At 37.9% G+C, this 16,934-nt stretch overlaps 2 protein-coding genes across 6 annotated transcripts in view; both read left to right on the top strand.

Annotated features, from left to right (window-relative positions):
- The window catches only part of NCKAP5 (NCK associated protein 5), a 965,493-nt gene that overhangs the window by 531,527 nt on the left and 417,032 nt on the right, over positions 1-16,934 (top strand). The window lies entirely within an intron of this gene.
- LOC112812327 (proline-rich nuclear receptor coactivator 2-like) lies at positions 4,880-6,717 on the top strand. Its single transcript, XM_025857114.2, has one exon. The coding sequence runs from the start codon at positions 5,263-5,265 to the stop codon at positions 5,680-5,682; it is 420 nt and encodes a 139-aa protein (XP_025712899.1). The 5' UTR covers positions 4,880-5,262; the 3' UTR covers positions 5,683-6,717.

Genomic DNA, 16,934 nt, shown 5'->3' on the forward strand with positions numbered 1-16,934 from the left:
TTTTATTATTATTGATAACAACATGGCCACAAAAATGATCATGTTTTACACTTCTTTTATTTTGCAATGTTTCCAAAACTGTTGCTTACATTATGTCATTCAGTTTCCACTCTAACCTTTGGCATGGTAAGCAAAGCATATTGTATCATAATTTTAATAAATATCACTACTGAATCTTAAAAAAAATGAAGTCACTTGTTCATAATCACATGGCTAGGTGAATCCCAGTCTAGACCACAGGACTTCTGGTGTTCGGTCAAATCCTGTCTATTCCCTCATTAATTCATTTTGTGGTTTATGATCATTGATAGAAAATGAAGATTCAAATGATATTAGAAGCAATTGTATTTCATTAGATTTCAGCCTTGATCGTAAGTTTAGACATTCTGCCACTGACAGTGTTTCTTAAACTTGATCATCTCTTGACTGGGATTGCACCCAAGAGGAACTTGGGCCAAAGTGGTAAATGTAATTATATCATGTCAGAAGGAGAGTTTGGGTATCAAAGAGGGCACGTATTGCATGGAGCACTGGGTGTTATACGCAAACAATGAATCATGGAACACTACATCAAAAACTAATGATGTAATGTATGGTGATTAACATAACATATAAAATTTTTAAAAAGAGGAGAATTCGGTAGCCACTCTTTTCTCATTTTGGAATTCAAAAGGAATTTTAGTAGTTGTCTCTCTTTAGTGCCGTGCCTCTTTTATGGCCTCTACTTTCTTAGTATAGTTTTATACTGTATTATCAAACCAGCTGGCCTGGTGATTAAATTGGTACTTCAGACATCTAGACTACCACCAAAATACAATTATATTTATTACTTGAACTGTGTAGTCATTGAATTTAGCTGAGATGACCCAGATTTCCCCTTTGATGTGAGCTTGGACAGTATGCATTTAGCTAACAAAACCCAGTTCCAGATTCACATTCTTGCTGATGTTTTTAAAAACATTCGACTTTCCTCAATTATTATACAGACTGTAAATACATAAGTGTATTTTTTCCTGCTAGTGGTTTTGGATCTCAATATGATATATTCCCTCAGTAGGCTGTAAAGTTTTTATTGCTCTTGCCTGATATATAGTAGGTGCTCAGTCAATATTGAAATAATAAATAATTCCAATTGGCCATGGTTCCTCTATTAAGGTACCATTTATTGAGCCCCTGCTATAGATGACATTTGGCTGTTCTCGTGTATCCTATTTACCTAAGTCATTTTCAGATTTCTAAATTATTTTATTTTTATTCAATTTTAAAATTTTCCACTCAGAAAATTTCCACTCAGTATTGTTGCTCAATGAGTAAGTTTTTGCAGGAACTACTGAGACCGAGGTATGACGATTAAAAACAAAATGACAAAATTGGTTTGATGGTGCTAAGCAAGGTGGAGGGACACAAAATAAGTAATTTCCCCTGTCCCTAAGGAACTTATGGTAAAGAAAGAGTCACACTTCAAAACAAAACAAAACTAATAATGTTAGATGAAATCACATCTTTGCTGCAAGAAAGGAAAAAAAAAAAATGACCTAAGAAAAAAAATCCCCAGAAAGGGATTTATTTGAGATGACTATTGAAGCAGGTGGAGGTGAAAAAGGATTTAATACAGAACTGAAGGAAGGGCATTTTAGGTTAAGAGAACAGAACATAAAGATACAGGTCTAAAGGGGTGAGTATTCGTGATGGGTTTCAGAAGCTGCTAATAGTTGTGTATGGCTGCCACTCAGTTCTGCTAAGGCCCTTATCTGCACACTAGCTGTTTGAATTCAGGCCTTCATCATTCCCTTGCATCTTGGGTAGTGAAAGAATGCCTGGCCTACTTTTGCAGGTTCATCTTATGAATATCTCAATCACGCAAGTCAATCTTACTTTGAACCCTTTTCCTGAAGCCCAGCGGTCACCTTTGATGTCAGAAAACACTCGAAGAATTGATTTCCATTCCCTCAGCAATTCACATTATTGTCAAGAGAGTCCCCAGTAAAGTAGTAATATATTTAGTATACTTCCAATATGCATGACACATATAACGCTTACAAGTCTATTGCCTTTTCAGAAACAATCACCAAAGCACACGGTATGTTATCAGGAAATACCCTACAGGTCTTTGTAATAGATTTGAATGGCTTCAAGATTCTGCAGACCCAGACTTTCTAAGCGGTCTCTCTTGAGTAAAGAATTGAGTTGCAGGGTAGTAAGGCTGTAGTTACTGCCTCAATGCATGTAAAGCCCAGTTCAGGAAAGGCCAGGACCTTGGAGGTTGCAATGACAGGGAGAACATCCATCATTTAATAAAACCTGGGGAGAAGGACGAAGTCTAAATGCACAAGGAGAGAACTCTCAGATGTGAGTGAAATGCAACAAAGCTGCACACTTGAAACTTCTACGATGAGCCTTTAAACTTAAGATATATGAGATACATATGTTAAACTCATTTGTTTTTTTATTAACGTTTAAAGAGAACTTACCAGGTATCAGGTACTATTCTAGGTCCCAGGAATAGAGCAGTGAAACAAAAGAGAAAAATGTCCCTTTCTCATGGAGGAAGCATAATATTACATGGAATTTAATTCTTAAAGCAACCCTCCATGGAAGATATTCCTATTTTTTGAAGACTTTTTTTTAATTTAAAGTCAATTAGCCAACATATAGTACATCATTAATTTCAGAGATACTCCTATTATCTCTCTTTTACTTATGGTAAAACTGAGGCCCATGTGGGTTAAATAATTTGCCCATTGCCAAACAGCCCGAATGTATCACAGCTGCAATTTGAACTCAGGCAGCCTGGCTGTCAGCCATTAATCTGTGTGGTTTCCTGTTTGTTATCCATGAAAGAGAAAATGAGCTAATGTTTACTGGGTATTGACCTTGTACCCTTTGGGGGTCTTGGGGATACTTTAAACATGAAATATTGTCACTTACAATTCCATGAGGAAGTATTAGCATCCATATTTTATAGATAAGAGAAATAAAGCCCAATGAAGTTAAATGATTTGCGAAAGGTCACATAGCTGCTAAATAGCTGAACCAGGATTCAACTCAGTTTTTTTTGTCCCTTGACATATATTCTCTTCCTATTGTGTACTGCAAAAATGAATAAATGTTAGGATTGTCAAAGAGTCAGTATTTACTTCAACTTTTGTGTTTGGAGAAAGTAAATACAGTCAGTGTTTTGGATATATGCTACTTTCTAGAATTTTTCTTTCAGTGTCTTTGAGAACCTATGTGTGTCTACTTACTGCCTGGGATATGTTCTACATGACTAACAAGTTTCTCTGTCATTTAGTATAAGACACAAAATGTTGTTCTAGGCATGTGTTTTCAAGTCAACTCGCTCTGAAACTTACAAGATCTTATATCAGTGTGTCCTCCAAAATTACTTGATTAATGAACCTTTAACAATTTGAGAAATTGATCTATAGTTAAATTTGAAATGAATGCTGGATGCAAATATGGTGTTTTATGGAGTTCACCATCCTTTCCACTCTACTACTTCTCCAAAATACTCATCTAGATTTCCTTCTCATTTTCAATATTTCAATCAGTATTTTTCTCCTATTTCCATATAAATGTAATCATCAAGTTACAAGAAGAAAGAGAAACATGTACCAGGTAGAGAAAAGTGGATGTTTATTATGCTATAATTTATCTAAGAAGGAAGTGAGTGGGATTTGTGTACATGTGTATATATGCACCTGTAAAATACATGGAAAGAGACCTATTCAGAAGGATGAAGTAAAACTGTAAAAAATAGTTAGCTATAGATATTCAGAGAAAATAGAAAATGGAACAAGAATAGAAGCTAGATTCCTCTGAATAAACTTTAAGAATTTGACTTTAGAAATATATGAAATTTTTTTATCTTTTTATTTTATTATGTTATGTTAATCACCATACATTATATCATTAGTTTTTGATGTAGTTATCTATGATTCATTGTTTGCATATAACACCCAGTGCTCCATGCAGTACGTGCCCTCCTTAATACCCATCACCAGGCTAACTCATCCCCCCACCCCCTCCCCTCTAGAACTCTCAGTTATATATGAATATTTAATATAATTATAACATCTAATTTAAATTTTTCTAAAAATTGAAAACACAACAAAACAAATACATCTAACTGCAAATTTAGTTGGTGACAAAACTACATACAGACACACACACATACACAAACAAACACACACACACAAGTCATTTAAAGTGACTTCCAGACATAGAAGTTTATTAATGTCATTGTATTAATGACAAACACACACACACACACAAAATCCAAAGCAAAAAAACACAGTATGTTGCACACCTAAAACTAATACAGTGTTATTTGTCAAATAAAAATAGAAATAGAAAAATAATAAATTCAATTATATGAAAAAATGTAATTATGTTTTGTAATCATATTTTTGGAGGTAGTGTTGATATCGTTATCCTGAGACACTTGTTAAAAGATCCTGGATCACTCATGATCTAATTTAACCAACTGAGCCACCCAGGCGCCCCTCTCATGATCTAATTTGAAAAGGCTTCCACCAGTCAAAAATGTCTCCATTTGTGTATCAATAAGAATAATGACTGCACTGTATTGAAATGCGTCAACTGTGTTGAAATCCTTTCACCCTCATGATACAAAACAACCCTAACACAAATTTTGGAGGATGCTAGGGAACCAACCCATTATTTTAAAAACTGACAAAAAACGGAAAAGAATCAAGCATTTATCCTGTCTGTCTTTTAAGAACTGTAACTAAATTGCTGTTGGGTGGGAGGCAAGTTTTTCAGTATAGGATATTTCAGCTAATAAATGAAAAAAGAATGATATAAATCAGAATACGTTTTGCAACTCTTTATGAAATAATGGGTAGGTCGGTAGAGGCGGAAGGAGGAGGTCGGGTCGGGACGCCAAGGTGGCCAGCAGCTAGCTCATCGGTGCCCATGGGCTTTGTTCGTTCCGTGCCTCGTCTCTCCCTGGAAGGGGAGGGAGGCTTCGACACCAAGCAGGAGCCGCCGCCGCCGCCATCCGAGCTTGAAGTGGCTAGGACTTCTCTCAAACTTGTGTGCTGAGGAGACTCAGGTGTTGGCCTCAGCTCCTAGGCTGAACTCAGCAGATCGGCCCATGAAAACTTCTGTATTGAGACAAAGGAAAGGATCCGGCAGAAAGCAACATCTATTATCCTGGGCTTGGCAGCAAGGAAGGGGACAGGTAGTGGAAATCCTGCAATCCGAAAAGCAGACTGAAAGGTGACAAAGAAGCTGAAGATGGGTGGCGGAGAGAGGTATAACATTCCAGCCCCTCAATCAAGAAACGTTAGTAAGAACCAGCAACAGCTTAACAGACAGAAGACCAAGGATCAGAATTCCCAAATGAAGATCGTTCATAAGAAGCAAGAAAGAGGACATACTTATACCTCATCAGCAGCTGCACGGCAGGCCATGCAAAATGGGGGGAAAAACAAAAATTTCCCAAATAATCAAAACTGGAACTCTAGCTTATCAAGTCCTAGCTTACTTTTTAAGTCTCAGACTAATCAGAACTACGCTGGAGCCAAGTTTAGTGAGCCACCATCACCAAGTGTTCTTCCTAAACCACCAAGCCACTGGGTTCCAGTTTCTTTTAATCCTTCTGATAAGGAAATAATGACACTTCAACTTAAAACCTTACTTAAAGTACAGGTATAAAGTAAGATACTAATGTTTAAATTTAGTTATATTTAAGGGTAGTTGTCCATTGTTCAGACCAAATTCACTAGGGAATTTATCTGTAAAACTGCTAATTAATGTAGAAAATACAGACATCATCTTAACCTGTTTTCCCTGTTGTGTGCACTGTGTTGTAATGGTAGTATCAGTGCAACTTAAAATTAACTAAATTATTGGTAATTGTACTTGATATTGTGTTCTCAATTGAGTAACTCTTAAACCTGTCAAGTTTAGATTTGGGGAATGGTAATAAGCTTTTCTTATTGGTTGGGCAAAAATACTAATTTAAGAATATCATTCATGGATCAGATTTACTTGTTGAAAACGAGTCAATCTGATTATAAGCATCCAGTTAAAAGACATACAGGGATTGAAAAGTAGTTGAATATTTGAGTTTTAAGTCCTAGAACCACCCAAACCAGTAATACACCAACAACCTGATGCACTGCCAAAAAGAAAATGTGAATTTTTCTTAAGAGAATAGTTGCATTTTAGTAAACTGTGTGCTGGTGAATGTGGAAAGGGCTCTAGGGGCTATCTAATTTAGAATGAGACCAGATACCCCAGTGGCCGTTTTCTTTCATGCAGTATCTGCCAACTAAAGCACCAAAACCATTTTTTAGAGACAGTATTTGGTGGTCACTGGGTAGCTTTCAAAATACATTTTTGTATTATAGCACTGCATAAGCTATTCTGACAGTGATCTGGTCTCAACTCATTCCCCGCAAAGCTTAAAAGTGGGGAGCTATATAATGTGAAAGTTTTAAGTACCTAGGAAAGAGCCATGTAAATATATGTAATAAACTTGTAGCATATGTAAAGTTTTGTTGGCATTTATCCTACGAAAATAGAATATTTTAGTATGAATTTGCTGAATGTAAGACCATGGACTCTGTTTTTATACTATGGCCTGATTTTAAAGGTCCAAGATAATTTGTTTTTAAAGTTTGCCCTTGTGCTAAAGTGCCAGTGTATGTATAATTGATCTGGTTGTAAACTATATTTCAAAGTAAATCCTAGTGTAATAAGTTTTATATAACTGTAAAGGTTTTAAGCTGCTAAAACACTTCCTATTTTTAAGAGATGTGAAATGCAGTATGGGACTGTTTTAATTTTTCTTCCTTAAGCCCAAAGATTAACTATTAAAGGGTCCCTCCAACCTTAAAAAAAAAAAAAATAAAAAAAATAAAGAAATAATGGGTAAGCAGTGCTCACCATTGGCTGCAAACATCACAGAGAGAGATAGTTTCTTTTATGTGTCTGATAGAAATACCCAACAGCATCTATGAAAACATCTTGCCAAAAAATGAATTCGAATCTAATCAAGTCTGTAGATCTAATGACCACTTTTGGGAGACATCATGAGAATAGGTTGGGCAAAATCCAAGCTCTGGAAATTTTACATGAAAAACAACCTGGTTTCTTCAACAAATAAACTGCAAAAAAAGACAAGAAAACCGAGTAAGAGTCTCAAGAGACATTGTGGGGACCTTATTTGGATTGTGATTTGAAGAGACAATAAAAAGAAAAAGGAGACATTGGGAAATCTGAGATTGGCTGGAAGATTTGTATACTTTCTGAACATTTGATATAGTTCATGTTTTTAAGTGTGGTGAAATATGGGTACATTTTTAAAAGAGTACTTTACATTCTAAATATACAAACTGACAAGCATGTGATTTGCTTTCAGTAATTGGGAGGGAGGGTCAGGAGTAAAGATGAAGCCTCACTGGCCTTGAGTTAGTTATAATTAAGCTGTATATGGGGCACATGAAAGTTTCTTAAACTTTAACTTCTACTTTTGTAGAAGTTTATAATTTTTCATTAAAAAAAGAAGGGCGCCTGGATGGCTCAGTCAGTTAAGTGTCCGGCTCTTGATTTGGGCTCAGGTCATCTCATGGTTGTGGGATTGAGCCCTGCCTTGGGCACCACGCTCAGCAGGGAGTCTGCTTGTCCCTCTCCCTCTGCTCCTCCCCCAACTGTTCACACACGCTCGCTCGCTCGCTCTCAAATAAATAAATAAAATCTTAAAAAAAAAAAAACCCTCAGAAACATATTGTTTCTTGCTGTGGATTATGAGCTGTAATCTGAGTTTTGCTAAAGAAATTAACAGAACTTAATCCAATTACTCTCATTTATATGCCTGTAATTTTTAAAAGTTAATTTCAGTAGAACCCTCACATGTATGGGGCCACAAGTGGTGGCCAAATTCCACATGTCTAAATATGCAAAAGTTGTAAATCAAGCTAGCAAACTGCTGAATGAAATATTTTCTACTTCCTAACCTTGATGAATGTGCCTTTATCAGGTCCTGGAAGACCAAATTTTAAAGTTCTCTGGTATCTTGGTGTTTTGTCCTGGGTTGTGGTGGTACCAAACAACCAGTTCCTAATTCCCAGCCTGCAGCCCAATCTTTTGGTCATCTCCCTTTCTCTCCCCACCCCGAGCCCCATCTTCCCATACCACCAGGGGCCTTAATGCACCCCGAGTACATCCCAGCTTTTAAGTCTCTACCGTGTCCACACTTCCTGTCTAATGCCACTTCTTGGGATGTAGGTGCACATGAAGGCCTGTGCTGGTCCTGGAAACAGGCTCAGGGCCATTGGGAAGGAAATTTCTGGTTCACAAGTACCTAGAGCTTCATGAGACAGAGGGGAGACACAGACTTTGTATGGGCACATCCTCTTGACTCTAAGGAGTCCTCACCTGATGGAAAAGAGGGGTTATAGGAGCATCAGAGTGGAGCCCTCTGGGGCTTATGGCCCAGAGCTTGACATCTCATGCCTGGGATAGGGCTCTGTTATGTTAAATTCTACAACTCCTACAAGAAACCTTTAATTTTGCTCACATGGTTTGATATATTTGATTGCTTTTTACATTTGGGTTTGCAAATATTGACAACAATTTAAGTGAAATACAAACTGAATATTAGTCATCTTACAAAAATTGTTTTTTGCTCTCAGAGTATATTTAGCAACTTCAAAGGCTTTAGCTGCCTCAGTTCACTTCGTAGAATTAACACCAGCTCAAAACATATTCAAGAAAAAAAAAACAAACCAATTTTTCAAACCATCCTTAAAGGAGGAGATGATTCTTGTTTGAATAGCATCCAAGGCAGGGGCACTGGCCTACTGCCTGAACTCTACAACACAAATACTATTATGCTCAGCCAGAGAGACACTATTCTGATAAACTGGCAGAAAACTTGCCCAGAAGAAGGAAGTATGGTCTTGTGGAAGAGCTGGAAACAGAATTCAGCAAAGATAACTGCTGTGATTGCCCTCTGGCCTATCATCTGGGGACACGTTTCATACTAAAAATTGGTGAAAGTGTAAGGCCAGCAGTAGCCTCCCTGGAAACATCTGGCTCTGGGTCAGCTCTAATAGGAATGAGTCAATCCGCTATCAGACAGTCAGTCCCACCATGGTGACCTTGGGTCCGATGTAGTGGCATCTGGACATTTGTAGGAGGCAAATTACAGGGTAGTTCTGACAATAATTTTATATTAAACTAAATGGCTGCTACTCATCTGTCTACAAAAAGGCTTAGAAGGGATCTAATATTTTTATGCCTTACTGAAAATGGAATTGCCGTTAAGGTTGCTGGTGGTTACAGCTGAAAATTTGCCTCAGAAGTATAGCTACTAATTATACTGTTAATCTGTTCCTTCAGCAGATACTTGGGAGTGTTTTTACTGTGTATTATTAGGCACTGTAACAGACATTCTCTGACTATATGTGCTTGTGTTTGGGTGTGTTTACTTAATCCTTGCAGTTAACCAGTGAAATCAGTGGCATCATGCCTACTTAAAGAAAAGTAAACTGAGGCTCAGAGAGCTAAGGCCATAAAACAAGTAAGTACTTCTGTATTGTACTTCCAAAGTTTTATACTCCCTCTGTGTGTCGTACTACCCTTGATCTTCCCCATTTTCTTGAATGGAGAATTGTGCACTTGTATATCCCAACCAGAATTCTGTTTCAGCATCCTCTCGTACACTCCTTTAATTCACTTGTAATCTTGGTTTCTATTTTGGGGAGATTTTACTAATATTCTGCTGTGCCCCTCTATTCCTAGAGTTAAAACGTCATGTGATTTTCCACTAATATACCTTTTACTCCGTGGTCACTATTTTGTAATTTTTATCTAAGCATCCTGTTGACCAAGTGTTCATAACAGTTCAATATGAATGGGGCCCTTGAGTGCAATTGGAACTGGGTACAATGAAGAAGAATCAGCTGCACTTAACATCATTCCTCCCTGCACCAAAGGTACCAGGGCACAATCAGCTTTGGGTCATGCTTTTGTGATGGAGAATATCCTTGCTTCCATAGAGACAATGGCAGAGAGGCATGAGAGAGTGATCATCACAGTAGTATTTGTAGGATGTTCTTCTACCTGTGCAGATTCCACGTGGCTATCATGAAGACTCTGGTTCACACTGATTAAATGGAAATGAGCTGATCTTATCCACTGGTTGATTCATATATACACTCATCACCTCCCAAACCATGTGGGTCTTATACTTCTTGTCTATCCCCTTGGTCTGGGAATATAATTGCTATCCAATGAGTATTTTCCAGTCGATAAATTGGATACACAGTGGCAGTGATTAGGTGTGGTTTTAGCCATGGTAGTCCAGGCCTCAGTGAGGTCTAGCTCAGGACGAATACCTGAACAGATAATTCTACAGTGGAAGTCTGCTTTTAAAGACTGTTTGTTCCCACCAATAATTCTGAATTCACTTTCAATTACATTGGTCAGAGTAGAGAATATGTGGGGGCAGACTTCTCTCTCTCTCTTTCTCTCACTTGGAGTGTGTTATAGACTGAATTGTATCTCCCCAGAATTCGTATGTTAAAACCCCAACCTCCAATGTGACTGTAAAGCCATAGGGCCTTTAGAGGGGTAAATAAGGTTAAATGAGGTGATAAGGGGGGCCCAAATCTGACAGGATTGTGATCTTATAGGAAGAGGAAGATACATCAGGGCTCATTCTCTCTCCAGGTGCACACAGAAGAAAGGCAATGTGAGCACACAGTGAGAAGGTAGCTGTCTACAAGCCAGGAGGAGAGTCCTCACCAGAAACCAACCCTGAGGACCCCCTTGATCTTGGGCTTCTAGCCACCAGAACTTTGAGAAAATAAAGTTCTGTTGTTTGGTCACCCGGTCTGTGGCTTTGTGTTATGGCAGCCCTAGCCGACTAACCCAGCGTGTGAGAGCAGAAGGGCAGAGTTGTAACCCTGCCTTCATAGTTTATATGTGGCATACTTCTTGGGATCACAGATGAGAAAAGTCATGGATTATATGTAACTTCCAGAATGTCACCCCACTTCCTTTCCTGTTCAAGAAAACACAACAGGAAATATGTGGGTGAGGCTAATATGCTTATCCAAAATGATATTCCCCTTTATTTCACCCTAATAGATGCACTAGATTATTAAAATGCCATGATACTTCTCTCCTGGTTGGTAAAAGCTTAGGTTTCTCAAGCCTCCTTCTCAGTGCCCTCTGCACTAATACATTCATTCTCTAGTACTGTGGACCGCCCCACTATCTAGCACCTGGGACAACGGCAACCCCTTTGCCAGAGTTCTTTCTGATTGGTGGATGCCCCTGACCTACTAGTTGTTAATACTTTATCACCCCTGCTTATTTTAGAAATAAACCTGAATTAGCTTTTTAAAGTATGTCATTTGCAAACTTCAATACTTAATTAGTAACAAATAACTAAAGGCACTTTGCAATTGGTTGCGAGTCACAATGCCACCATTCAGAACTGTTGCAGGAGACCACAAAAAGAAATCAAGTCTATGAATGAGATCATTTAAGCATGTAAGAGTCTGGCTCATGAACATCTCCTGCAATGCTGTGGGGGATGAGGGATGATAGTAAACCCCAGTTACTGCAAGGCTGGCAGACGATGAGTAATGTGCTTTTTTTTTTTTTTTTTTTTTTGGCTCTTTGATTGCATTTCTTCTTTTCCTCTGAAGCCTTCTTGTATCAAGTCCAAGGAAATGAGTAATTTGTGTCAGCTAGGAGCAAAATCAGAATAATTTATTTACTTGAATGACTATGTTTCTGCATGTTTCTGTGGCTACTTGGCACAATAATTGAATTTATCTTGCTTTTATTTTTTCTTAGCTTCATTTTAGGACTCTCCTTAACATACTTGCATGAAAATGTTTCAATCTTGGTTTCCTAATTTTTTTAAAGGAAAAAAAAGACTTGATTTCATTGAGAATGCCTAATGGAATAAATTCTTGATAAATACTTTTATATCCTTAATTGAATATAAAGAATGCCTCATTTGAAAAAGACCTTCAAAAATACCAAACTCAGAATTATTATAGCTGTTTTGTTTTGTAGCACACAGGTATCTTTAAATGAAACATAGATTTTTAAAGCCTTTACAAAAGGTTTAAATGAAATTTTAAAAATAGAGCAACATTATGAACTTAACACTTTCTAGTGTTCTACTTTCCATATCCTTGGGCGATAACTATTTAATAGCTCTGTTTATATTTGCAAGCCCACAGGAGATAGAATTCTCTACAGAAAGCATTACCGATGTAATGGTTGAGAGTCGCTGCTTCCTTGATTTAGTACTGAAGATAATTTACAATATCTTGGTTTTCAGTAGCACGTATTATTTCCGAATTGCTTTGTAGAATTTTGTTTCTATAAATTCTGCAGCACACATCACCTCATCCGAGTTTAAAGACCTGGCTGTATGGCTTTTAGATACATTACCGCCAAGAAAATATCTGAATTCTATAAAGCACTTTTATCCTGAGGTACTCAGAGAGCTGACTTTACTTAAACTAACATTTGGGTAATTTGAGGCCTTATTATACATGATCAGGCACTTTTTCTTCATTCTCAACAAGAGTTTGGTAGAATTGCTTCTTTTGCAAATTCCATGCAAGAGTGAATGGTTGGACCTTAACAAAGATGTGGAAGAAGGTAAAAGAGAATTAATATAGGTATACTTGATAAAAAAAAATATAGGCCATGACCATTTCTCTCAGATATTAAAATTTTATGTAAGATGGGTCATTATAGTGAGAAGGGAACTCCCTGTTTCTTTTTCTTTCATTCATTCATTCATTCATTCATTCAAGTTGAAAACTTGTAGTGTGCTGATGAACTTGTGTGACCCGAGATCAGGAAGAAGAGCTAAAGAAATATGTCTGTCAGTGTATGGTTCTTAGTCTCTCAAGGGGTTCACTGGAAGACTGTTGTTAAAATGAGAGATGCTGTTCTGGAATGTTGACTTGAAAGCACAGATACTGTCTTTTGGCGTTCCTCAGGTTTACTCAGGGCTGGTCAAACCCTGACTAAAATGCTCGTTGTCTTGGCAGATATTTCTGAGTGTCTGCTATGTACAGTTTTCGGACTTCTCTGATTAGGACAGACCCAGAGGAGAATTATGCACACTGCATAGTTAATTTTAAATCAAACCTACGGATCCAAGAAAACAGGAAACTAAGATGGTCTTCAAATTAGTGTAATTTTTAAATGTTCATCTTCCTTGATGAGTCAATAAAAGAAGGTAAGGGAACATGAATTATAGCATGAGGGGTTTAGGCTTGAAGTAATATAACTATATTCTAATGGGAAAGATAGTTACATATTAAAGAGACTATTGGAAAGAGGCTCTTTCCTTTAAATGACAGGAGTGTTGAAGTCTTATTCTTACCTAGGCCAGGGAGGAAACCTATATAATGCTTACTGGTTAATTCCTACCTAAGAGGAATGTGCCTTCTAGATGGACAGAAATAAAAAGATGATGAAATGAATCCCAACAAAACCATTTAAATGAGGCCCTGACTTACGTCTTAAAGGCCTGTTTTCCTATCAGGTTTGAGCTTCCTAAGGGCGAGGTTCTATCTATGTCTAGCTGTATCCGCAGAACATAGGACTGGACCCACCTCGTGGTGGGTGCTCAGTAAGTGTCGGACTGGAGGTGCTCAAAATGGACAGGTTCCCAGGATGGTTGGGGGGTGTGGGAGATTCGTTAAGAGCATTTCCTCCCCTCCATATAGCTAGACCACTATTTATACAAAGCTCTCCATATGAAAATTCAGGAAATGAACATATGAATTGGCTAAGGTTAAATTAATGCAGGTTATTGGCATTTTGTGCTGTTTCATTCATTGGAAAGCTCCTTTAAGAGTGAGCTACTCTGCTTCTTTTGAGGTAGAATTCAAACTTCTAAAATGAAGTTAGTACTATGTCCTACAACTTTGCAGTAATACAGCTTTCATGCAAAGCAAAATGCATGGGTGTGGAGTTTCTGATTTGATTTGCAGACATAGCCTTGACCCACTGAACCAGTGGGAGCCCATCATTGCCCTTCTAGCCCATAGCCTGTAAAGTTAGGTGATGACACGGAGACTGTGGGGGCTGGCTGTGGGCCCTCCTCCCCTTTGGGACTCTGCAGAGTGGAGAGAGTTTTCTATGGCTTTACCTGGAAGCAGCAAGAGTGTTTAGATGATCCCTTCTGACCCAGTGTTTTGGAAGCTTTGGTAATTAACAAATGACCTTTTCACACTCCATTCTGGATTCAGGCAGCAGAGGAGAAAGCTAAAAATTGCTCCCATATAAGGCTAGGGTTAACAAAATCATTGCCATTTGAAAAGAGTGAGACAGTAGCGTGTACTGGAAAACCCACCAGACTGATTTTTCTTCTAGCTTCAGCCCCATGAATAAGATACTAAATGACCTTGAGCAATTCCCTTAATTTCCTGGGACCTCAGTTTCCTCGTTTCTACCATAAATTCTTGGGTTCTTTCTCATTGTAAAATTATGAGTCAATAAAAATTTTCAAACTTCCAAAGCAGCTGTTTTCACATTTACGGTCTCTCTTTCAATAGTCTGGCCTAACCATATTTTTAAAAAGTGCTATTTTTATAGTCACACAAGTTCTGCCTCACCATTTCCCAATAGCATTTAAGAAAATGAAGAAAGTCATTACTGAAAAATGAACACAAATATCACTCTTCATATGTTTTCTGAAACAGGCTGACCTTTATTTGGCATCTGCATGAAGGGGAATGAAGCATTTATCTTCCCTCTGGAGAGTGGGTAAAAATAACAACCTGGGCAGATACCTAATAGGGTGCCTCAAATAATTGCCACTAAACGGGTCTTGATACCTTGAAAAGATGTGGTGGGGTGGCCCCTCTTTCTCGATAGCTCTCAAAAGTTATCCCCTGCTATAGCCCACACTTTGCTTTCCTCTTCCAATACAGTCAGCTGCTTTTTTTAACGGAAGACATCTGCCAAGGGAGAGAAGGAATAAAATACAAGGATAGTGGGTAGGTGAGAAGAGCACATATGGTTGTATTTTGGCTTGAGTGATCAGGATTTATGTTTTATTTCCATGCTTGTGAAAGCTTAATATAAACATGTTGAGTGAGGAAAGGGAAAAAGCACACAAAACACTTTTAAGCTAAGTGCATAAGTGGGAAGTTTAAATATAGAAATAACAAAAACATTTTTTAAACAGGTACAGGGATCCTCCCTTTGAACCCTGTGTCCACTTGCTCCTGGGCCTGTCTAGGCATGTACTGAACAGTAGTTGGGATTCACTGGATTTTAATCATGGAACCCAGTATGCTCTGTTAGAGTTTAGTGGTACCACTGGTTGGCATGGTCAAATGCTGTTGGATTGACTGTCTCAGTTGCTTGAATGAAAAACCTACTAATGCCAAGTAAAATGGGTAAAAGAGACACAGCCCAGTTTTGAATGGCAGAGGAGTTTAGCCACATAAAGAGTTCCAAAAAGTAGGTAGACAAAAGAAATGCTCCCAAGTGGAGTGATAAAGTGAGTTGGATAGATTGAATGAAAATTTTATTTTATCCTCTTAGAGATGAGAACAATTACAATCTCCCAAACTAAAACCAGGAGAACACACAATAATTATGTCCATATATGCATTGTCCTTCTGAACCAGCCAGTAAATAAAAAAGTAATGTCCCTTAGCAAATCTAGGATGAAATGATTTTAAACATCTGTGTTCCCCGGTTGAAGGTTAAAAATAAAGGATAAGTTCTATGAGGATATATCTGTTCATATACCATTTTCAATGAGGAAAAAAAAATTCTAGGTGTGATTAGTAGGAAGAGTCTAAAGATGTCTGTAAAAATACTAAGGATTAAAGGTACAGAGCAGAAAACACAAGACAATGTGATTTTTTTTTTAGAAAATGAAATGAAACAGGGTAGTTACATGTGCCCAAAAGACAGAAGAAGAGTGTCCCAGAGGCAGAGACCTGCCACTTACTAGAGGGGTGGGGGTAGGGGACAGGCATCGGGCAAGAGAGCTGGAAAATCATTGCCAGCCCTTCTCTTCAGCCTTCGCTACAGAGGTTAATAGTCAGAGGATGTTAATACAGCAGCAGTTAATGAGCAACTGGGTGAGTTCTGATCTGGAGCAAGCAGGTGATGGCACACTTCAGTGAATTGAATGGGTTGAAATCGCTGAGGTTTTTGATGAAAGTCATTTAAGAGCCCTAAAGGAAACAGCTTATTAAGGAGGGCCAGAATGAGTAAAATGATCTTTGGGTATTTAGGAAAGATGCATGTGGATGAAAAAGGGTAGATTTGTTGTTGTGTAAGATATAAATGTATAAAAGGCCACAGGAACACGCAGATTAGAACAGTAATATAAAGGATCATGGGCTCATATCCTGAAGGGTATCAAGGAAGAAAAAAAAAAGCAGAAATTAGATCTAAAAGGAAAGCATGGGTAGTCTCAACATTTTCTGTAAACCCCTGATATTAGTGTCAGTTCCGTGTCATTTTGCACACTTGAGATTCTGAAACCTCTGTCTCTGACTGGCTTAGCAAATGTGGTTGCTCAGGACGAAGTGACTGACTTGAAATTGTGAGGTTATGAGCTATATTATGAAACAATGAACTACCGGGCTCAGTAACACCTCCAGTTTCCTGATCAGTGATGAAAGACATAGCCAACAATACGCAGTTAGGCATGTGGCAAAAATTATATTTTCAGTGGGTAGAAGAAGCAGGTAGAAGCAGGTGGATTTGTAGCCACATTTAAAAAAATTTTTTAAGTTATTTTTTATTATATTAATCACCATACATTACATCATTAGGTTTTTTTTTTAAGATTTTATTTATTTATTTATTTGAGAGAGAATGAGAGAGAGAGCATGAGAGGGGAGAGGGTCAGAGGGAGAAGCAGACTCCCTGCTGAGCAGGGA

The sequence above is a fragment of the Callorhinus ursinus genome, unplaced genomic scaffold (genome assembly GCF_003265705.2).
Source record: "Callorhinus ursinus isolate GAN/ISIS: 27379988/994484 unplaced genomic scaffold, GSC_fseal_2.0 scaffold2, whole genome shotgun sequence".
Lineage (NCBI taxonomy): Eukaryota > Metazoa > Chordata > Mammalia > Carnivora > Otariidae > Callorhinus > Callorhinus ursinus.

Bases quoted from the DNA above. Each gene is read 5' to 3' on its own strand.
- LOC112812327 (XM_025857114.2), top strand. From the start codon at position 5,263: ATGGGTGGCGGAGAGAGGTATAACATTCCAGCCCCTCAATCAAGAAAC.